At 49.0% G+C, this 23,180-nt stretch overlaps 1 protein-coding gene across 1 annotated transcript in view; it reads left to right on the top strand.

Moving 5' to 3' along the window:
- The window catches only part of LOC121282850 (complement C1q tumor necrosis factor-related protein 4-like), a 37,167-nt gene extending 24,181 nt beyond the window's left edge, over positions 1 to 12,986 (top strand). Inside the window, exon 2 of the mRNA XM_041196664.1 lies at positions 11,811 to 12,986. Coding sequence (XP_041052598.1) covers positions 11,811 to 12,986 — 1,176 coding nt within the window. The remainder of the gene's footprint in view (positions 1 to 11,810) is intronic.
- The last annotated feature ends 10,194 nt before the right edge of the window (positions 12,987 to 23,180 follow it).

The raw sequence follows: 23,180 nt of genomic DNA, 5'->3' as shown, positions 1-23,180 counted from the left end.
CAGGAATGCAGGATGAAGGAGGAGTGGAGCCTCGAGTACAGGCTGAAGGAGGGGTGGAGCTAGGAGTACAGGTTGAAGGAGCTGGTGAAGCCAGGAGCACAGGCTGAAGGACAGGGTGAAGGAGGAGCGGAGTAAGCAGCACAGGTTGAAGGAGGGACAGGGCCTGAAGCACAGTCTGAAGGAGGGCTGGAGGCAGGAATACCGGTTGAAGGAGGGCTGGAGGCAGGAATACAGGTTGAAGGAGGGCTGGACGCAGGAGTACAGGTTGAAGGAGGGATGGAGCCAGGAGCAGGTGCTGAGGATGGTGCGGGTCCAGGACACAGGGTGAAGGAGGGGCACAGTTAGGAGCCTGGGATTAAGGAGGGGCGGAATCAGGAATGCAGGATGAAGGAGGAGTGGAGCCTCGAGTACAGGCTGAAGGAGGGGTGGAGCTAGGAGTACAGGTTGAAGGAGGGGTGTAGCCAGGAGCACAGGTTGAATGTTGTGGTGTAGCCAGGAGTACAGGTTGAAGAGGACCGGTACTAGGAGCACGGGCTGAAGGAAAGGTGGAGCAAAGAATGCAGGCTGAAGGAAGGGCGGAGACAGCAGCACAGGAAAAAGGAGGGGCACAGTTAGGAGCATGGGCTGAAGGAGGGGGCGGAGCCAGGTGCACGGGCTGAAGGAAGGGTGGAGCCAGGAGTTCAGGTTGAAGGAGGTGGTGGAGACAGGAGTACAGGTTGAAGGTGGTGGTGGAGCCAGGAGCGAAGGCTGGAGGAGGGGCGGAGCCAGGTGCACAGGCTGAAGGAAGGGTGGAGACAGGAGTTCAGGTTGAAGGAGGTGATGGAGCCAGGAGTGAAGGCTGAAGGAGGGGCACAGTTAAGAGCACGGGAATAAGGAAGGGCGGAGTCAGAAATGATGGCTGAAGGAAGGGTGGAGCCAGGAGCACAGGCTGAATGAGGGGACGGAGCCAGGATCACAGGTTGAAGGAGGGGCACAGTTAGGAGCACAGGATTAAGGAGTGGCTGAGTCAGGAGCGCAGGCTGAAGGAGGCGTGGAGGCTTGAGTACAAACTGAAGGAGGGCCAGAGCCAGGAGCACGTCCTGAAGAAGGTCCGGAGCCAGGAGCACAGGTTGAAGGAGGGGTGGAACTCGGTGCTCAGTCTAAAGGAGGGGATGGAGCCAGGAGCACAGGCTGAAGGAGGGGCCGAGTCAGGAGAACAGTCTGAAGGAGGGGTGGAGCCAAATGTACATGCTGAAGGAGGGGCGGAGCAAGGAGCATGGTTTGTAGGAGGGACAGGGCCTGGAGCACAGACTGAAGGAGGGCTGCAGACAGGAGCACAGGCTGTAGGAGGGTTGCAGACAGGAGCACAGGCTGAAGGAGAGCTGCAGACAGGAGCACAGGCTGTAGGAGGGGTGCAGACAGGAGCACGGGCTGTAGGAGGGGCACAGTGAGGAGCACGGGATTAAGGAGGGGCAGATTCAGGAACGCAGTCTGAAGGAGAGGTGGAGCCTCAAGTACAGGCTGAAAGAGGGGACGGAGCCAGGAGCACAGGATGAACGAAGGGTGGAGCCAGGAGTACTTGCTGAATGAGGTGGTGGAGCCAGGAGCTCGGGCTGAAGGAAGGGCGGAACCAGGATCATGCACTGATGGAGCGGTGGAGTCAGGAGGACAGGTTGAAGGAGTGGTGGTGACAGGAGTACAGGTTGAGGGAGGGGCGGAGCCAGGAGCACAGGTTGAAGGAGGGACGTGGCCAGGATCACAGACTGAAGGAGTGGCGGAGCCAGGAGCACAGGCTGAATGTGGGGCACAGTTAGGAGCACAGGATTAAGGAGGGGCTGAGTCAGGTGCGCAGGCTAAAGGAGGGGTGAAGGCTCGAGTACAGGCTGAAGGAGGAGCGGAGCTAGGAGTACAGGTTGAATGAGGTGGTGGAGCCAGGAGCACAGGCTGATGGAGGGCGGAGCCAGGAGCACAGGCTGAAGGAGGGGTGGAGCTAGGAGTACAGGTTGAATGAGGTGGTGTAGCCAGGAGCACCGGCAGGAGGGGCGGAGCCAGGAGTAGAGGTTAAAGGAGGGGCACAGTTAGGAGCATGGGCTGAAGGATGGGGTGGAGCCAGGAGTACTGGTTGATGGAGATTCGGAGCCAGGAATACAGGTTGAAGGATGTGGCGGAGCCAGGAGCACAGGTTGATGGATGGGCGAAGCCAGGAGTACAGGTTGAAGGAGGTGGTGGAGCCAGGAGCACAGGTTGATGGAGGGGCAGAGCCAGGAGCAGATGCTGAAGAAGGTGTGCAGCCAGGAGCACGGGATTAAGGAGGGGCTGAGTCAGGAGCACAGGCTGATGGAGGGGCGGAGCCAGGAGCACAGACTGAAGGAGGTGGTGGAGCCGGGAGAACAGGCTGAGGACGGGTAGAGCCTGGAGCACAGGCTGAATGAGTGGCGGGGCCAGGAGCACAGGTTGAAGGAATGTTGGAGTTAGGAGAACAAGCTAAAAGAGGATCGGATCCAGGTGCACAGGATGAAGGAGGGCCGGCGTCAGGTGTAAAGGTTGAAGGAGGTGGTGGAGCAGGGAGCACAGTCTGAAGGATGGGTAGAACCAGGAGTGCAGGTTGAAGGAGGGGTGGAGCCAAGAGTACAGGCTGAAGGAGGGGCTGAGTCAGGAGAACAGTCTGAAGGAGTGCTTGAGTCAGGAGTACAGGGGGAAGGAGAGGCGGAGCAAGGAGCACAGGTTGAAGGAGGGATAGGGCCAGGACCACAGACTGAAGGAGGGCTGGAGGCAGGAGTACACTTTAAAAACGTAGGAGCCAGGAGCACGTGCTAAGGAAGGGGTGGGGCCAGGAGCATAGGCTGAAGGAGGGACGGAGTTCGGAGCACAGGATTAAGGAGGGGCGCAGTCAGGAGGGCAGGCTGAAGGAGAGGTGGAGCCTCCAGTACAGGTTGAAGGAGGGGTGGAGCTGGGAGCATAGGCTGAAGAGGGGGCGGAGCCAGGAGCACAGGCTGAAAGATGGGTGGAACCAGGATTACAAGTTGAAGGAGGTGGTGGAGCCAGGAGCACGTTTTGAAGGAGGGGCGGAGCCAGGAGTACAGATTGAAGGAGGTGGTGGAGCCAGGAGCATGTGATGAATGAATGGCGGAGCCAGGAACAAAGGCTGAAGGAGGGTTGGGGTCAGGATCACGGCCTGATTGAGGGGCGGAGCCAGGAGCATGGTTTGAAGGAGGGGTGGAGCTAGAAGCCTTGGCTAAAGGAGGAGCGAAGTCAGGAGCACAGGCTGAGGAGCGGCAGAGCCAGGAGCACAGCTTGAAGGTGGAGTGGAGCTAATAATACAGGCTCCGGAGGGGTGAAGCCAGGATTACCTGCTGAAGGAGGGGCAAAGTCAGGAGTACAGCCAGAAGGAGGGCTGGAGCCAGGAGTACAGGCTGAGGTGTGGTGGAGCCAGGAAAAGCTGCTGAATGAGGGGCAGGGCCAGAAGCACAGGCTGAAGGAGGGGCAGAGTTAGGAGCACAGGCTAAAGGAGGGGTGGAGCCAGGAGTACAGGCTGAAGGAGGGGCGGAGCTAGGAGTACAGGCTGAAGGAGGGGCAATGCTAGGAGTACAGGCTGAAGGAGGGGCAGTGCTAGGAGTACAGGCTGAAGGAGGGGAGGAGCTAGGAGTACAGGCTGAAGGAGCACCTGAAATTGCTGCTCAGTTGAGTACTTGTCAACAGTTAAGCTCTTGACAATAAGCTGGTGGATCTGGAGAGTCGTGCATTACTGTCCCTGGTGCATGGCTCATGTATCTGAGCTAAGCTTTTCTGCTAATGTTTATAATGATCTGATACCAGTGGATTAAAGAAGCCCTGTTTTATAATCATCTGTGCTTGAAACCCTCGTTGCAATTCGTTAACATCATCATGATTTTCCACATGACATCATGGGAGCGATCAGAGACCCTGACTAGACCCCGGTCTGCATCTTATTCAGCATTGATGCTGTCTCGTCCCCTGGGACGCTCCAGTAAATCCCACTGTGTATACTTTGAGAGGAGTTGAGCTTGTGGCAGCTCAGGTAAAAAGAGGATTGTAACAATAAGAGCCAGTGATAAAAACAAAAAAACTGCAGATGCTGGAAATCCAAAACAAAAACAGAATTACCTGGAAAAACTCAGCAGGTCTGGCAGGATCGGCGACAAGATTTACGTATCTCTCTTTTCCCTTGTTCACCTTCATTGCTCTCCATTTTTCTCCTGGTGTTTGACAAGGTGTTTACTAAAACCTGCTTTCACAGCCATATTTCCTTCCTCAGTGACTGTCTCCGTCTCCAACTTACCCCACGTGGATTTCAACTAAAATTCCATCCCTCATGTTTCGAACCCACCCAGGATTACAGGTATCTCCAGGACATAAAATGTTTCTCGGACTGCTGTTCCCGTCACATTCTGAGATCCACACTCAGTGCCATGCGCCGCCATATGAACACACTCGACCTCTCCCTCCAGCAGCACTGCCGCACCCTTTTTCAAAGTTGCGCGTGCCCCCAGTTTCATTTTATTCTTCGTCTCATCCGACGCCTCAACAAGAAACTTTTTCTCTTTCTCTCAAGCGCTAAGGAGCGCAAGCTCCAACAACTCATCAACATCACACCCATCTAGGACCCTCCAACCCTGCCTGTCCCTCTGTCCCCACCCCATATTCCAATCCCAGCCCCGGCCTTGTATTCACTATACCCCTGACCTTCCCCTCTCCGATGCTGAACGTTCAGTGCTCAGCAAAGGACTTAGTTTCATACCCCTATGCCCTCACCTCAATGAATTTTGGGCTCGGCACGATGCTGAACTCTTCTTCCGCCGTCTTTGTCTCCGGGCTCACTTCTTTCGGCAGGAGTCCTCTCCCTGTTCAACGGATCCTTTCACCCACCTCCAATATTCTCCCTCCACCTGGACCCCTCCCTCTGGATTCTTACCTTCTCTTGATCTTTTCATTGAGAACTATCGGCGCGACATTAGTCGTCTCAATTTCTCTGCTCCTCTCACCCATTCTAATCTCTCTCTCTCTGAACTTACTGCAGTCCATTCACTCAGGTCCAACGCTGACAGTGTCATCAAACCCGCTGACAAGGGTGGTGCTGTTGTTGTCTGGCGTACTGACCTCTACCTTGCGGAGGCTGAGTGTCAACTCGCAGACACTTGCTCCTACCTCTCCCTGGACCATGACCCCACCACTGAACATCAAGCCATTGTTTCCAGGACTGTCACTGACCTCATCTCCTCTAGGGATCTTCCTCCCACAGCTTCCAACCTTGCGGAGGCTGAGTGTCAACTCGCAGACACTTGCTCCTACCTCTCCCTGGACCATGACCCCACCACTGAACATCAAGCCATTGTTTCCAGGACTGTCACTGACCTCATCTCCTCTAGGGATCTTCCTCCCACAGCTTCCAACCTGATAGTCACCCAACCTCGGACAGCCCGCTTCTACCTCCTACCCAAAATCCACAAACAGAACTGTCCCGGTAGACCGATCATGTCAGCTTGCTCCTGCCCCACAGAACTCATTTCTCGTTATCTTTACTCCCTTCTCTCTCCCCTTGTCTAGTCCCTTCCCACCTACATCCGTGATTCCTCTGACACCTTACGTCACATCAACAATTTCCAGTTCCCTGGCCCCAACCACTTCCTCTTCACCATGGACGTCCAATCCCTCTACACCTCCATTCCCCACCAGGATGGTCTGCGGGCCCTTAGCTTCTTCCTCGAACAGAGGCCCGAACAATCCCCATCCACCACTACTCTCCTCCGTCTGGCTGAACTTGTTCTCACACTGAACAATTTCTCCTTCAACTCCTCTCACTTCCTCCAAATAAAAGGTGTGGCTATGGGTACCCGCATGGGTCCCAGCTATGCCTGTCTCTTTATGGGGTATGTGGAACATTCCTTGTTCCAGTCCTACTCCGGCCCCCTCCCACAACTCTTTCTCCGGTACATCGATGATTACTTCGGTGCTGCTTCATGCTCTCGTCGGGACTTGGAAAAATTTATTAATTTTGCTTCCAATCTCCACCCCTCCATCATTTTCACGTGGTCCATCTCTGACACTTCCCTTCCTTGACCTCTCTGTCTCAATCGCTGGTGATAGACCGTCCACCAATATCCATTACAAACCTACCGACTCCCACAGCTACCTCGACTACAGCTCCTCACACCCCGCTTCCTGGAAGGACTCCATCCCATTCTCTCAGTTCCTTCGCCTCCGTCGCATCTGTTCCAATGATGCTACCTTCAAAAACAGTTCCTCTGACATGTCCTTCTTCTTCCTTAACCAAGGTTTTCCACCCACGGTCATTGATAGGGCCCTCAACTTTGTCCGGCCCATCTCCCACGCATCCGCCCTCACGCCTTCTCCTCCCTCCCAGAAACATGATAGGGTCCCCCTTGTCCTCACTTATCACTCCACCAGCCTCCGCATTCAAAGGATCATCCTCCGCCATTTCCACCAACCAAACACATCTTCCCTTCACCCCCCCGTCAGCATTCCGTAGGGATCGTTCCCTCCAGGACACCCTGGTCCACTCCTCCATCACCCCCTACTCCTCAACCCCCACCTATGGCACCACCCCATGCCCACGCAAAAGATGTAACACCTGCCCCTTCACTTCCTCTCTCCTCACCGTCCAAGGGCCCAAACACTCCTTTCAAGTGAAGCAGCATTTCACTTGCATTTCCCCCAACTTAGTCCACTGTACTCGTTGCTCCCAATGTAGTCTCCTCTACATTGGAGAGACCAAACGTAAACCGGGCGACCGCTTTGCAGAACACCTGCGGTCTGTCTGCAAGAATGACCCAAACCTCCCTGTCGCTTGCCATTTTAACACTCCACCCTGCTCTCTTGCCCACATGTCTGTCCTTGGCTTGCTGCATTGTTCCAGTGAAGCCCAACGCAAACTGGAGGAACAACACCTCATCTTCCGACTAGGGACTTTACAGCCTTCTGGACTGAATATTGAATTCAACAACTTTAGGTCTTGAGCTCCCTCCTCCATCCCCACCCCCTTTCTGTTTCTTGCCCCTTCCTTTTGTTTTTTCCAATAAATTATATAGATTTTTCTTTTCCCACCTATTTCCATTATTTTTAAATATTTTAAAATCTTTTATGCTCCCCCCACCCCCACTAGAGCTATACCTTGAGTGCCCTACCATCCATTCTTAATTAGCACATTCGTTTAGATAATATCACCAACTTCAACACCTATGTGTTCTTTTGTTCTGTTGTCTGTGACATCTTTTGATGATCTGCTCTTATCACTGCTTGCTTGTCCCTACAACCACAACCCCCTCTACTTCTCTCCCCCACCCAACCCCCCCTCCCCCCACACACACACACACCTTAAACCAGCTTATATTTCACTCCTTCCTTGGATTCACCTAGTTCTGTTGAAGGACCATGAGGACTCAAAACGTCAACTCTTTTCTTCTCCGCCAATACTGCCAGACCTGCTGAGTTTTTCCAGGTAATTCTGTTTTTGAATAAGAGCCAGTGCTGACTGTGTTCCCTCTCTGCTGGGAAGCACTCCCGTGCTGATAGCTTCTCCACAGGGTGTGCTGAGCAGCCTCTGCGCTCTATACAATTCCATTTCAACCAATGTCAGCAGGATGTCATGCTGTGACATGTAATCCATTATTGCTCACAGGGTTGACAACTTCAAACAGAGCCAGTCAGGATAAAGCAAAACCCAGAACAGCAGCATCCTTAACATAACAAGCTTTCAAAAAGCTCAACTGGAGAGCGAAAGGAAACCAATTCTGTATGTCCAGTTTTGAACTGTCATTCATGTTCAGTTGATAATAAATATAAGCTCTTAAAAATAAGATTAACAAATCTAGAGATTGTATAATTGATAGATTATTAATAAATCTTTTTGTTATAATTAATTGGAACTCCAGTCCCTTGATCTCTGGCTGGAAGCAGTTGGGGGTGAGTGTTGGAAGCGTGCTGGGTGAGTTTGTGTCACATTGCTGTGTCCACTGTTTGGATGTAGGGGTTCAGTGTGGCAGTGGGGACAGAACATGTTGAGGCTCTCACCGATTGCAGCTTCAATCTGGGGTTAAGACTGAGATTGGGGACATGCCTCCAGCTACAGAAACTGCCTGGTTTTCAGCTTCAGATTTGACACCAGAGCAAGTTTAGAAAAGCCCCTTTTGTTTGAAAGGTTAAAACAGAAAATGTTTCAGACATCACAGTAGGTGGATTTTGGAATGTGGAATTTTGAGATGAGGAGGTGTTAGTGAGGAGGTTCCAGGATGAAGAGGCTTTGGGATGAGGGGGTTTCAGGATGACAGGGTTTCAGGATGAGGAGGTTTGGGGATGACAAGATTTTGGGATAAGGAATTTGGGGATGAAGCAAAACTTCTTCAAGGTAGGCATTCTTGAAAAGAGGACTCGAAACGTTAACTGTGTTCCTCTCCGCAGATGCTGCCAGACCTGCTGAGTTTTATCAGGAATTTTTGTTTTTGTTTTGGATTTCCAGCATCCGCAGTTTTTTGCTTTTAATTGACTGCCACTTCTCTTCAAGGAATGCCTACCTTGAAGAAGTTTTGATCTTCTCTCCATCAGGGTTTTCATATCTCTCTTTTGCCTTGTTCACCTTCATTGCTTTCAATTTCTGTCCTGGTGTTTGACAAGGTGTTATATTTCACCTCTCTTCTATTTTTACTTAGTTCTGTCGAAGAGTCATGCGGACTCGAAACGTTAACTGTGTCCCTCTCCGCAGATGCTGCCAGACCTGCTGAGTTTCTCCAGGCTTTATATTCATGAAGACCACTCCGTTCAATGATAGTAAAATGGGGTCTGATCATAACCTCTGTAACATCCATTTCTCTGCTTTAGACCACAAGAAGTTACTAGGACCAGTTTCCATTCTGAAGAGAACATTACCCTCCCCTGAATAAGAAAAATACTACAGATGATGTAAATTTGAAACAAAAACAGAAAATGCTGGAAAAACTCAGCAGGTCTGACAGCATATGTGGAGAGAGAAAGAGTTAACCTGATGAATTTTTCCAGCATTTTCCGTTTTTATTAGCCCCTCCGGTACCTTGTGTACACTGAATTTTTCAGCATTTGCAGACAGCCCCTAGAATGAAGCACCATTAGAATATAAAGACAGAGTTTTCTTTTACAACACTATTTACCGCATCCTCGAGATATCCCAAAGCACTTCACACCCACTGAATTATATTGAAGTGAACTCACTATTGTTCTCTGGGCAACTGCATCAATCAAATTGCACACAGCAGGATCCCATTAACAGATGGACGAGGAATTCAATGATTTCTTGTGTCAGGCTCACGTCAGAATTCTTTGAAATCATGCAATGGAATCTTTTACGACCACCTGAGAGAGCTTAAGCAGTTCTTTCAAAGATGGAAAGTCTGATAGTGCAGCGTTCCCTCAGTACTGACCCTCCAATGGTGCAGCGCTCCCTCAGTACTGACCCTCCAATGGTGCAGCGCTCCCTCAGTTCTGACCCTTCAATGGTGCAGCGCTCCCTCATTGCTGACCCTCCAATGGTGCAGCGCTCCCTCAGTACTGACCCTCCAATGGTGCAGCGCTCCCTCAGTACTGACCCTCCAATGGTGCAGCGCTCCCTCAGTACTGACCCTCCAATGGTGCAGCGCTCCCTCAGTACTGACGCTCCGACAGTGCAGCACTCCCTCAGTACTGACACTCTGACAGTGCAGCACTCTGTCAGTATTGACACCCTGACACTATAGCACTCCCTCAGTACAGATCCTCTGACAGTGCAGATCTCCCTCAGTACTTACCTTCTGACAATGCAGCACTCCCTCAGTACCCTCCATCACTGTGGCACTCCCTCAGTACTGACCCTCCAATAGTGCAGCATTCCCTAGGTACTAACCCTCCGACAGTGCAGAACTCCCTCAGTACTGCCCCTCCGACAGTGCAGAACTCCCTCAGAACTGACCCTCTGACAATGCAGCACTCCCTCAGTGCTGAATCTCCAACAGTGCGGCACTCCGTCAGTACTGACCCCCGACAATACAGCACTCCCTCAGTACTGACCCTCTGACTCTGCAGCATTCCCTCAGTACTGACCCTCTGACAATGCAGCAATCCCATAATACTTTACCTCTGACTCTGTAGCACTCCTTCAGTACTGACCCTCCGACAGTGCAGCATTCCTTCAGAGCTGACCTCCAACAGTGCAGCACTCCCTCAGTACTGACCCCCTGACACTACAGCACTCCGTCAGCACTGAATTTCTGACGGCACAGCATTCCCTCAGTACTAATCTTCAGACAGTGCAGCACGGCCTCAGTGCTGACCCTCTGACAGTGCAGCATTTCCTCAGTACTGCCCTTGTGTCAATGTAGCACGCCCTCAGGACTGACCGTCCGACAGTGCGGCACTCCCTCAGCACTGATCCTCCAACAGTGCAGAACTCCCTTAGTACTGCCCCTTTAACCGTGCAGAGATCCTTCAGTACTGCCCTCTGACAGTGCACCACTTCGTCAGTATTGACCCCCTGACACTATAGCACCCCCTCAGTACAGATCCTCCAACAGTGCAGAACTATCTCAGTACTGACCTTCTGACAATGCAGCACTCCCTCAATACTGACCCTCCAACATTGTGGCACTCCCTCAGTACTGACCCTCCAATCGTGCAGCATTCCCTAGGTACTGACCCTCCGACAGTGCAGAACTCCCTCAGTACTGATCCTCTGACAATGCAGCACTCCCTCAGTGCTGAATCTCCAACAGCGCGGCACTCCGTCAGTACTGACCCCCTGACAATACAAGCACTGTCTCAGTACAGATCCTCTGACAGTGCAGCGCCCCCTCAGTACCGACCTCTGAAAGTGCAGCATTCCCTAAGTTCTGACCCTCTGACAATGCAGCGTTCCTTCACTACTGTCCTCTGACAGTGTAGCACTCCCTCAGTACTGTTGGTTCAAGTACAACACTTCCTCAGCACTGATCCTCCAACAGTGCAGAACTCCCTTAGTACTGCCCCTTTAACCGTGCAGAGATCCCTCAGTACTGCCCTCTGACAGTGCACCACTCCGTCAGTATTGACCCCCTGACATTATAGCACTCCTTCAGTACAGATCCTCCGACAGTGCAGAACTACCTCAGTACTGACCTTCTGACAGTGCAGCACTCCCTCAATACTGACCCTCCAACACTGTGGCACTCCCTCAGTACTGACCCTCCAATCGTGCAGCATTATCTAGGTACTGACCCTCCGACAGTGCAGAACTCCCTCAGTACTGAATCTCCAACAGTGCGGCACTCCGTCAGTACTGACCCCTTGACAATACAAGCACTCTCTCAGTACAGATCCTCCGACAGTGCAGCGCCCCCTCAGTACTGACCTCTGAAAGTGCAGCATTCCCTAAGTTCTGACCCTCTGACAATGCAGCGTTCCTTCACTACTGCCCTCTGACAGTGTAGCACTCCCTCAGTACTGTTGGTTTAACTGCAGCACTCCCTCAGTGCTGATCATCCGACAGTCCAACACTCCTCAGCACTGACCCTCCGACAGTGCAGCACTCCATCAGTACTGACCCTCCGAGAGTGCAGCACACCCTCAGTACTGTACTGGCTGTGTCAGCTTGGATTATGAGCTGAAGTTTGTAGCCTAGGCCTTGAACCCAGAACCTCTGTGACTCCGAGGCGAGAATGCTGCCACTGAGCCTTAGTGGACACTGCACTAAGGGAGCTGAATAAAGAGGGCCTGCGTTAAAGAGTGTGGTGGGCCTAGTGCCCAGGCTCCCTGGTCTAGGCCCAGTCCTTGTTTTAATGCAGAGAAATCTAACTTGAGCTGTATATATTTTGCAGGAAATAATGTTGCTGCGAGCACAGCTGCTGATTGGTTTGCTGTGTCATGTGATGTACCGGGAGGTGTTGAATATGCCAATGGAGCCGGCGGCAGAGACGAGGTCTGCCTTCTCAGCAGCCAGGACCAACAGCATGGTGGGGGGGGCCCAGATGGTGGTGACCTTCGACAAGGTATATGTGAATATCGGCCACGACTTTGACCCCCGCACGGGCTTCTTCACCTGCCGTGTGCCCGGAGCCTATTACTTCTCCTTCACTGTGGGCAAGTTCCCCAGGAAGAGCCTCTCTGTGATGTTGATGAAGAACCGGAAGGAGATACAGGTCATTGTCTATGATGAACATCATCGGCAGGAGCGTAAGGTCCAGAGTCAGAGTGCCATGCTGCAGCTGGAGCGTGGAGACACTGTGTGGCTCCGGTTGCACGGTGACCCTAAGTACGCACTGTATAGCAACATGGGACCTTACACCACCTTCAATGGCTACCTGATCTATCCTGACAGTGAGCCCTCCTACTCCGAGAAGAGTGCCAGCTCCTGGCAGACCCAGACCCCTCAACCACTGGAGCCCTGGCACAAGAGCGAGGAAGGGAATGGCATTGAACCAGCCATGAGCCGCCTGTGGGAGGACTCACCAATTCTGGGCGATCAGCTGGCCCTGGTAGGAGAGGAGCAGCCGGCCACCGAAGGGCCTGCTCTGAGCAAGTGGCAGGCTCCACGCTCGGCCTTTTCCGCTGCCAGGACAGAGAGCCTCCTGGGAGACAATGACAATAGGTACAAGCATGACCCCATGCCCTTTGACACAGAGTTCGTCAACATTGGCGGGGATTTTAACGCCTCCCTGGGGGTGTTCACTTGTCGTGTGCCTGGGGCCTATTACTTCTCCTTTAATATTGGTAAGCTGCCTTACAAAACCATGTCAGTCAAATTAATGAAGAATGAGGATGAGGTACAGGCCATGATCTACGATGACAGCCATTCCAAACGGAGAGAGATGCAGAGTCAGAGCCTGATGCTATCACTGCAGAGAGGAGACCGTGTGTGGCTTTACAGCTACCAGCACGATGGTTACGGAGCTTACAGCAACCATGGCAAATACATCACCTTCACTGGGTTCCTCGTCTACCCAGAGCTCCAGGCGCTCAATTGGAAAACAGACCCCAAGACTAACAAACTGTGACAACACAATCCCACCCAACAGCATGAAGATAACATGCAGTTAAATAACGAGAATTTAAACTGTTATGATGTTGTGTCGTTCTGTGTGTAATTATGTCATTGTACAAATGTCTGGTATCAGTTCAAACTGGTGGAAAAACAGCTGCAGAAGTGTCATTAATATTTTATTGAAACAAACAGCTTGTTTGTGTGTGGTTTCAATGGTGCTGAGAGCTGGAGTGTGAGCAGGGGCAAAGATTGGATTGTGAGCTAGGGGAGGTAACACTCGGGTAAGGGTCCCACGGTCACTAACCAAGAAGCACAGTGAGTTAACTTTATCAGAGAAACAAACTATAGACATTGAACAGAGGCAAAATACATGACTGGTTTAGACCAGGGGTGGGCCGGAGCGGGAGAGGTTAGTGACAAGAGGAAACAGCAGAGTTAGGGGCTTAGAGGAGTGGGCCTTTGGCAGCAGAGCTTCAACACTGATACTCTCCCTGATCTTTCTGGACAGCATGTGGGTTAGTCACTGATCCTGATATTCCACACACCCATCAATGAGCACATGTTGGTCTGGAATATCAATAGCCCTAATGAGAGGGAGGATGGGGTCATCAAAGTAATCAACCTTTCTTAAAGAGATATCCCAGCTCCAAGAACAAGTTTTGTCATTCAAATGGCAGCAAGAGGGAGAGAGTGAGCATTAAAGTTCCCTGTCACTGCACTGGAGACCTCGGAGCAGGAAGGGGAGAGGGAAAGGCTATCTGCACTCCCCAGTAGCTAGTGTGTCCTATGAGCTGCAGAGGTGGAGGTCATAAGAGAGATCAGCACCCAGATAATGACCAGGGGCACTGCACCAAGAAAGTCAAAAGTATTTTTTATTCATTCTTGAGATGTGAGCATTGCTGGCAGGAATTGCCCTCGAGGTGGTGGTGGTGAGCTGCCTTCTTGAACCGCTGTAGTCCATGTGGTTTAGGTACACCCACAGTGCTGTTAGGGAGGGGGTTCCAGGATTTTGACCCAGCGACTGTGAAGGAACAGCGATATATTTCCAAGGTGAGTGGCTCAAAGGGGAACTTCCAGGCAGTGGTGTTCCCATCTGTCTGCTGCCCTTATCCTTCCAGGTGGTATAGGTCACAGGTTTAGAAGGTGCTGTTGAGGGAGGCTTGACCACACAGTCCCCGCCCCTAATTCAAATTCCCTCCCCACCACAACTTTGCCAACTCAGACCACACCCCCCAATCCAATTTAACCACCCTCCATCAAATACCCCCATCCAAACTCCACTCCCATCCAATCTTCCCCCACCCCAAATACCCCATTTCCCCCCTGCCCCCGGTCAACACCCCCCAGCCTGAATTCCCACTCTGACGCTCTACCCACCCAGCTCCCCCATCCCCACATCTACCCCCACTCCAAATTCCCCCTACCCAATTCCTTCTCACCCCCACTCCCAACTATCTCTACTCCAACTTCCCCTTACCCAACTCCTTCTTATCCTACACCTGGATTTTCCAACTACCTCCATTCCAAATCCCCCCTCCGAAACTCCTTCCCATCCCCACTTCCAACTAACCCCAGTCCAACTGTCCCCTACCCAAATTCCCAACCCCCACTCCCAACTACCCCTACCTCAATTCCAACTGCTCAACTCCCCCAAATTCCCCCACCCCCACTCCCCCCAATTACAACTCTCCCCTGCCCAACTTCCATACACCCACTCCCAACTGCTCCCACCCCAATTCCTCCTAATCAACTCCCCCAATTGCCCCCCCACCCTAATTCTCCCATGCCCACTTTCTCCAACTACCCCCCACCCCCAACTTCCAACTACTCCCAGCCTAACTCCCCTACTGAAGTCCTCCCCACACTCCCCCCACCCCCAACTTTCCAAATCTAAAGGAATCCACACCAATTTTCTGTAAACTGCCCACATAATTTAACCCTTTAAACCCCTTTGTGTTGGGAGATAGGTCCAAAGCCCAAACTGTGCGTTGTAAGTGGAAATAATCTGGGTGAACATGTTGGGACCTCATTTGGGTGGCTGGGATTTGGGACATTCCTTTTGTAAGGAATGGTGTAAAGAGAGTAACTGGTCTACTTCTCTCCTTCCTGCTCACTCTCAGACAGCTTCATAGTGGCAGCAGAGTCTGGTACATTCCCATTCACTACCATTTGGGAATGGAATGATGCAGACTGTCCAGTGTCCCAGGCTCAGCCTTACTCAATCTCAGGGACAATTAAGCATTCCATAGCCACACCCTGGGGCATAACATGTGCAGGAGGCCACTCGGGTCACCTCCGACAAGGTGGACATTGAATTAAAATAACTCACCACATTGTGCTTAATATCCAAAAACCCATCTACCTCCATCTTGAATATACACAAGGACTGAATGTCCAAAGCTCAGGGTGAAGATATTCCCCCTCATCCTAGTCCCAAAATGGCTGAGACCTTATTGTCAAGTCACCCTCCAGTGAACTGTCTCCTTGTGATCCTTTGGCTTTAATGCTGGACAAAATCCTCTAAATGCAGCTGGACAACTGAAGTGTAACATTCCTGCATTTATATTTTTCTACTCAAGTAGGACTATTAGAAACCTGATTGGTTTTCCCAATAGCATCGCCACTCTGATTTTGTAATGGGGATGTGGGCATCACTGGCAAGGCCAGTATTTGGACCTTCAGTATTTATTGACGTTTACCCACAGGTCACTATTCCTGCTTGGAACTTTTAGCAGATACCCATCTATTTTATCCACAAACTTTAGTCACCCAAACACCCCAATCATAACTCTTTACTTATCCAGAGTGAGAGGCACCAACCAATGGTAACTCCAACTGTTTCACTGGTCAAATTTGAACTGTCTGTGCCCGTCATGGTTAATGCCTTCAGTAATGTCTTGGTCCAATTCAGTTTGGACGTTGAAGAAGTCCTTATATTCCTCCACTTTTGATTGATCCACATGGATCTACTTCCGGTGAATAATATACTCTGTCCCCCAGCCCAGAACCCATTGACTCAGTGTAAATTCTGAACACCAATCCCATAGGGTGAGGTCAGGGCAAGCTGGCTGCCATCATCCATCAGTATTGTCAGCTCTTCAAAGACCTCGTTCAGACCAACCTCCAATCTCCAAACTGGGATCGTCCAACAGTTATTGCCCAAATATTAGGGTTCACGCCCACAGCTGCCTCCTTCATCTCCGCCCTTCAGAGATCCAGGTAAATGTCTTTGGAATCTTCATCACAGTCATCAAACTAACTGGACACATTTTCTTAGGGCCTGTCTTCTTGCTGTTCTTAAACACTAGACCTAAATGTGTTGATGGAAATGGGCCGCTAAACAAATGAGCCAATGGCTTGTATGATCCTTTTCTCATGTTTCTCAGCAGTCTGGTGTGAATGTTAATGGATTCAGTCACCCGAACAACCTGGAGTCCCAATCAGTCATGATGATAATGATTCCAAGGTGGGTACATGTTAATACCTCTTTAAATAGCAGGCGAGAAGCATGGCAATGAGTTAATACAATGAGTTATTTAAACAGATAACATCACGTTAGCTTCCAATAGGTTCAGGAGATCAAAATATCTGCTGCTTTACTGCATCTCACACACAGGAGAGAGAAAAAAAAATCAAAATAATCAGCTGACTCATCACCTGATGAGTCACATGATAAATTGGACAATGATGACTCACAGCCAAACACGCACCTCACTTTTACATATACTACAAACAGTCAAGGTCCCAGCACTGTTCCCTGCGGAACTCCACTAGTCACAGCTCTCTATTCAGAAAAGCACCCTTCCACTGCTACCCTCTGTCTTCTATGACCAAGCCAATTCTGTATCCATCTTGCCAGCTCACCTCTGATCCCATGAGGCTTTACCTTCTGTACAAGTCTGCCATGAGGGATCTTATCAAAGGCCTTACTGAAATCCATGTATATAACATCCACTGCCCTTCCATCGTCGATCAGCTTTGTCACTTCCTCGAAAAACTCAATCAAGTTAGTGAGACATGACCTCCCCTTCACAAAACTATGCTGCCTCTCACTAATACGCCCATTTGCTTCCAAATGGTAGTAAATCCTGTCACGAAGAATCTTCTCCAATAATTTCCCTACCACTGACTCACCAGCCTGTAATTTCCTGGATTATCCCTGCTACCCTTCTTAAACAATGGAACAACATTGGCCATTCTCTAGTACTCTGGGACCTCACCCAAAGCCAGTGAGGATACAAAGATTTCTGTCAAGGCCCCAGCAATCTCCTCCCTTGCCTCCCTCAGTATTCTGGGGTAGATTCCATCTGGCCCTGGGGACTTATCCACCTTAATATTCTTCAAGACGCCTAACACCTCCTCTTTTTTGATCTCAACATGATCCAGGCTATCTACACACTCTTCCCTAGACAAATTGACCGCTAAGTCCTTCTCTTTGGTGAATACTGATGAGAAGTAATCATTTAGTATCTTTCCCATTTCTTCTAGCTCCACACACAGATTCCCACCTCTGTCCCTGAGTGGGCCTACCCTTTCCCTGGCTACCCTCTTGCTTTTTACATATGTATAAAAAGCCTTGGGATTTTCCTTAATCCTGGTTGCCAGTGACTTTTCATGACGCCTTTTAGCCCTCCTGACTCCTTGCTTAAGTTTCTTCCTACTTTCTTTATATTCTCCATGGGCTTCACCTGTTCCCGGCCTTCTAGCCCTTACGAATGCTTCCCTTTTCTTTTTGACTAAGAAAAAACCCAATGAAATCTACAATATAGAAGAGCCTAAAACAACAGATTCAGACAATTACTCGTTATTTAATCTGAAAGTTGGAAAGACAGAACCAATATTTGTCACAGTGAAAGTAAATGGCAAACCTGTTAAAATGGAAGTGGACATGGGAGCTCCCACTACAGTAATTGGGGAACTTACCTTCAGATATTTGAATTATGGTGAACGTCAGTTAAGTTTAGAACAAACAGCTGTCAAGTTAAAAACATATACGGGTGAAGACATTCAAGTAAAAGGCATAAGCAGAGTAACTGCCCGTTATGGAAGCCAATCAGCAAAGCTATCCTTGAAGGTGGTAGCAGGTGAGGGGCCAAGCCTCCTGAGATGAAATTGATTAAAGGAGATTAATTTAGAATGGGCTGAACTTTTCCAGTTGAGAGCAAGTGGGTTCCCAGAGCTACTTAGAAAGTATGCACCATCTTCAAGGACGAACTTAGGAAAATCCAGGACCTACAGGCCAAGATTTATGTGGATCCAGAAGCAGCCCCTCACTTTATGAAAGTGAGACTGGTGCCAAAGGCCCTGTGAGAGAAAGTCGACACTGAGCCGAACAGGCTGGAGAAACTGGAAGCTATCCAACCTGTCCATTCTCAGAATGGGCAGCACCCATATTCCCAGTCCTTAAACCCGACCAAAGCATCCGAATTTGCGGGGCTACAAACTGACGGTTAATAAAGTAGCTAAGCTGCATAGGCACCCCATTCCAAAAATCGAAGACCTGTATGCCAAGATGGCAGAAGGGACAACATTAACAAAGCTTGCCGTGAGTCATGCTTATCAACAACTAGAATTGGATAATGCCTCCTGGGAATTTGTCGCAATTAATACCCACTAAGGGTTGTACCAATATACACATTTGCCTTTTGGTGTCTCCTCCACTTGTGCCATCTTTCAGAGGACAAAGGGATGTTACTGCAGGGAATGCCCCAGGTTGTAGTCTATTTAGCTGATGCTTTGGTGACAGGATTTACTGAAAAAGAGCATTTGATAAAATTTAGAAGAAATCTTAAAACATTTCTTGCAGGCTAGAGTGCATCTACAAACAGAAAAGTACACGTTCCAGGTGAGGGAGGTAATCTATTTGGGTCACTGGGTAGATTCACGGGGCCTCCACCCAGTTGAGGAGAAAGTGAGATCTGTGACAGAGGCACCTGAGAGAAAGAACGCCTCTGAGCGTCCTAGGAATGATCAGTTATTATGGACGGTTCTTACCAATTTGTCTACAGAACTGGCCCCCCTGCATTCTCTACTCAAAAAGAACCACATTGGTCTTGGGAGGCACCCCAGAAAGAAGCTTTCATAAAGGCGAAACCATTGTTGCACTCGTCCAACCTATTAGTGCATTATGACCAGACGAAGGAATTGGTGCTGATGTGTGATACATCTCCTTATGAGTGCTCTCTCATCGGATGGACGATGGCATGGAATGGCTAATAGATTACATACCAAATGCGCTCACCACAGCGGAAAAGAGATTATCGCAGATAGAAAAAGAATCCCTATCCATCATTGGTGTCGAGAAATTTCACCAGTACATACACAGCCGCCATTTTACAATCTTTTCACACCACAAACCACTGCTAGGATTGTTTAGTGAGGACAAAACTATACCACCCATATCCTCAGCAAGAATACAATGATGGACTTTAATCCTGGCAGCATATAAATACACTTTTGTACATAGGCCTGGCAATCAAATCACTAAGGCTGATGCCCTTAGCTGTTTGCCTTTACAAGAAAATATTGAGCACGTTCCAGATCCACAGGAGCTTGTTTCACTGTTTAATTTCTTAGATTCCTCACCGGTGTGTGCTCGACAGATCAGAGACTGGACAAGTTGGGACCCAGTACTATCTCAAGAATGAGAAAAGTGCTACATGGTTGGTCACAAGAGCCCATATCTGAAGAAATGAAACCGTACTTCAACAGAAGGCACGAAATAACCAGTCAGGATGGCACCTTATTGTGAGTAGCACGAGTGATAATTCCTCCAAAGGGAAAGGAGCCACTTTTAGTTGAACTACACAGTTCCATCCATGAATTTCCCGAATGAAGACCATAGCACGCAGCAATTTATGGCAGCCTGGGATGGATGGTGAAATAGAGTGGACGGTAAAGCACTGTGTGCAATGTCAGCAACTGCAAAAGTTACCTTCAACAGCTTCATTACACCCATGGGAGTGGCCAGATAGGTCCTGGGCAGGATTACACATTGACTATGTAGGACCTTTCCTGGGAACAATGTTTCTGCTCAATGTTGATGCACATTCAAAATGGTTGGATGTATATAAGACTACCAGAAGTAATTGTTTCCGATAACGGCATGGCATTTATGAGAGCTATTGAATTTTATTAGACTCAATGGTATCTCTCATGTGAAAACTGCATCATATCACCCTTCCTCAAATGGACTGGCCGAAAGGATGGTTCAAATGTTCAAGACATGAGAAAGCTAACTGGAGATTCCTTGGCAACCAAGCTATCACACTTTCATTTTCATTACAGGACTACCCCTCACACAACAACAGGTGTCACACCTGCGGAGTTATTGCTGAAACGCCGTATCAGAACGAGATTGAGCCTAATAACACTAAATTTAGAGGGGAAGGTGGAAAGGAGTCAGGGAAGCCAGAAAACCAGACACAGCTGGTGTAGTCGTGAGAGGAAATTTACCGTGGGAGAGACGGTATATGTGAAAAACTTTGGGGAAGGACCAAAGTGGTTACCAAGTGAAATAAGTGCGGTGTCTGGACCTCTATCTTACCATGTGGAGGTGGGAGGCCAGATCATTCATAAACATGTGGACCATTTAAGGTAAAGAGAGACAAATCACCAAGATTTGGTTCCACCAGTGATCATGACCGGGTCAGCATTTCCTGTTGAGGATACCAACCCAGGACTGATGTGTCTGATGTTCCTGTAAGAGTTGAGGATACAGAACTGCGACTGCCCACCAAAGCACCTGATGTTCAGGCAAAAGGAGGTCCCTGACAAAGAATCTGAAGTTGTGGAGCTGCAAAGTTCCACACGTACCAGGAAATCACCTGAAAGAATGAAGTTGTAAATTCCTTACCCAGTGTAAATATTATGTTGTCTTGAAAAATATGTACTTCTAAATATAATATGTATAGCCAAGTTAAAGGGGGAGGAATGTAGTAATTATGGTTTTATTTAGCGTAATGTGTCTTTAAGAATAATATTTGTTAAGAAAGATCACATGACATGTGGTATCCAATAGGAGAGTAGCGTGGGCCTCTGTCCCTCAGCAGACCTCAGTATTGAGTTAGTTAGAGTTGGAGTTGAAAGCATACATGTAGTTGCTGCTGAGTATATTGTAAATAAACTTAATAAGTTTCTGCAGATCTACTCTATCACTAATAGTATAACTCAGCTACCCGACAACAATTAACCTCTGGGAGCAGTCTCTCTCTCTCTCAACCTTGAATCTGCAATTCCAAACACAATTCAGTCTCTGGGTATTTCTGCAGGTCTTATGTTGTCGAACTCACAACCCAGTTTTCACAGTGCTAAACAATGCTGGTCACATGTAACACCCTGCATTCTCCTGAATTTATATCAAAAGGAACATGCTTGTGTGTCAGCTGCTACACAGGGCACACACAGAGGAGAGGGATTGAGGGGAGAGAGGAAGTGAGTGAGGGAGAGAATGGGAGAGAGAAAAACAAAGGGATCAGCTTATCCCTCAGAGTCACGTGACTAATTCCATGCTGATGACTCCGAGGTTACACACTGACAGTGTTCATCTCATCTCACAGCGTGTGGGCACTGAATTGCTTCAAGGCTCTCCAGACCCCAAGGGAGCCTTGGCCATGGGATCTATTGGGAAAATATATTAATCAGCCTGTAACTATGTTCCTTTAACCTTTATTTCACCCACAAAAGGTGACCAGTCAGATTTCTCTCTCTGTTCTGTTGACCTCATGAATTCTCTGATTTTATTTATCCTAATCATCGTGGAATGTTCAGGAAAAAAACACATATTATAAAATAACAAGATCCCAAAGACAGGGTTAAGGGATTTGTCACTTTGTGATCCTGGAAATGTAACATTCCTTTGGAAGTTTTGCTGTTACTTTCAACCATTGCCAGTAGGTGGGAGCAATGGACTGTACCAATGGAATATAACAATGGACTGTAGCAATAGAATGTACCAATGGACTGTACCAATGGAATGTAGCAATGAGCTGTACCAATAGAATAAAAACAAAAAAACTGCGGATGCTGGAAATCCAAAACAAAAACAGAATTACCTGGAAAAACTCAGCAGGTCTGGCAGCATCGGCAGAGAAGAAAAGAGTTGACGTTTCGAGTCCTCATGACCCTTCAACAGAACTGGGTGAATCCAAGGAAGGGGTGAAATATAAGCTGGTTTAAGGTGGGTGGAGGGGGGAGAAGTGGAGGGGGCTGGTGTGGTTGTAGGGACAAGCAAGCAGTGATAGGAGCAGATAATCAAAAGATGTCACAGACAAAAGAACAAAAGAACACAGAGGTGTTGATATTATCTAAACGAATGTGCTAATTAAAAATGGATGGTAGGGCACTCAAGGTATAGCTCTAGTGGGGGTGGGGGGGGGGTGCATAAAAGATTTAAAAATAATGGAAATAGGTGGGAAAAGAGACCTGCTGAGTTTTTCCAAGTAATTCTGTTTTTCCAATGGAATAAAACATTGAACTGAACCAATGGAATACAACAATGGACTGTATCAATAGAACGTAGCAATGGACCATACCAATGGAATGTAGCAATGGACTGTAACAATGGAAGTACCAATGGATGGTAGCAATGGACTGTAAGAATAGGTTGTAGCAATGGACTGTAGCAATAGAATGTAGCAAGGCACTGAAGCAATAGACTGTAACCATAGACAGTAACAATTGACTGCAGCAATAGACAGCAGCAATGGATTGTACCAATACATTATAGCAATGGACTGTACCATGGAAGCAGCAATGGAAAGCACCAAAGAACTGAAGCAATAGACTGTATCAATGAGCTGTACCAGTAAACTGAAGCATTGGAACATAGCAATGGACTGTAACAGTAGACTGTAGCAAAGGATCGGAGCAATGCACAGTAACAATGGACCGCAGAAATGGACTGTAGCAATGGACTGTCATAATGGCCAGGAGCAAGGGCTGGAGCAATCGACGGAAGCAAAGGGCTGCAACAATAGACTGAAGCAATTGACTAAAGCAATGGACTCTAGAAATAGACTAAAGCAATGGACTGTAGCAATAGACTGAAGTAATGGTCTGTAGCAATAAAATGAAGCAATGGACAACAGCGATGAGCTGTACCAGTGAACGGAAACAATAGACTGAAGCAATGGACTGTAGCAATAGGCTGAAGCAATGGACAGGAGCAAAGGACTGAAGCAATGGACTGCAGCAATGGGCTGTAGCA

Source organism: Carcharodon carcharias, chromosome 10 (assembly GCF_017639515.1).
Source record: "Carcharodon carcharias isolate sCarCar2 chromosome 10, sCarCar2.pri, whole genome shotgun sequence".
In the NCBI taxonomy this organism is placed as follows: Eukaryota; Metazoa; Chordata; class Chondrichthyes; order Lamniformes; family Lamnidae; genus Carcharodon; species Carcharodon carcharias.
Note: the sequence above shows the minus strand (reverse complement) of the source record. Positions and strands in the feature narration are given on the sequence as shown.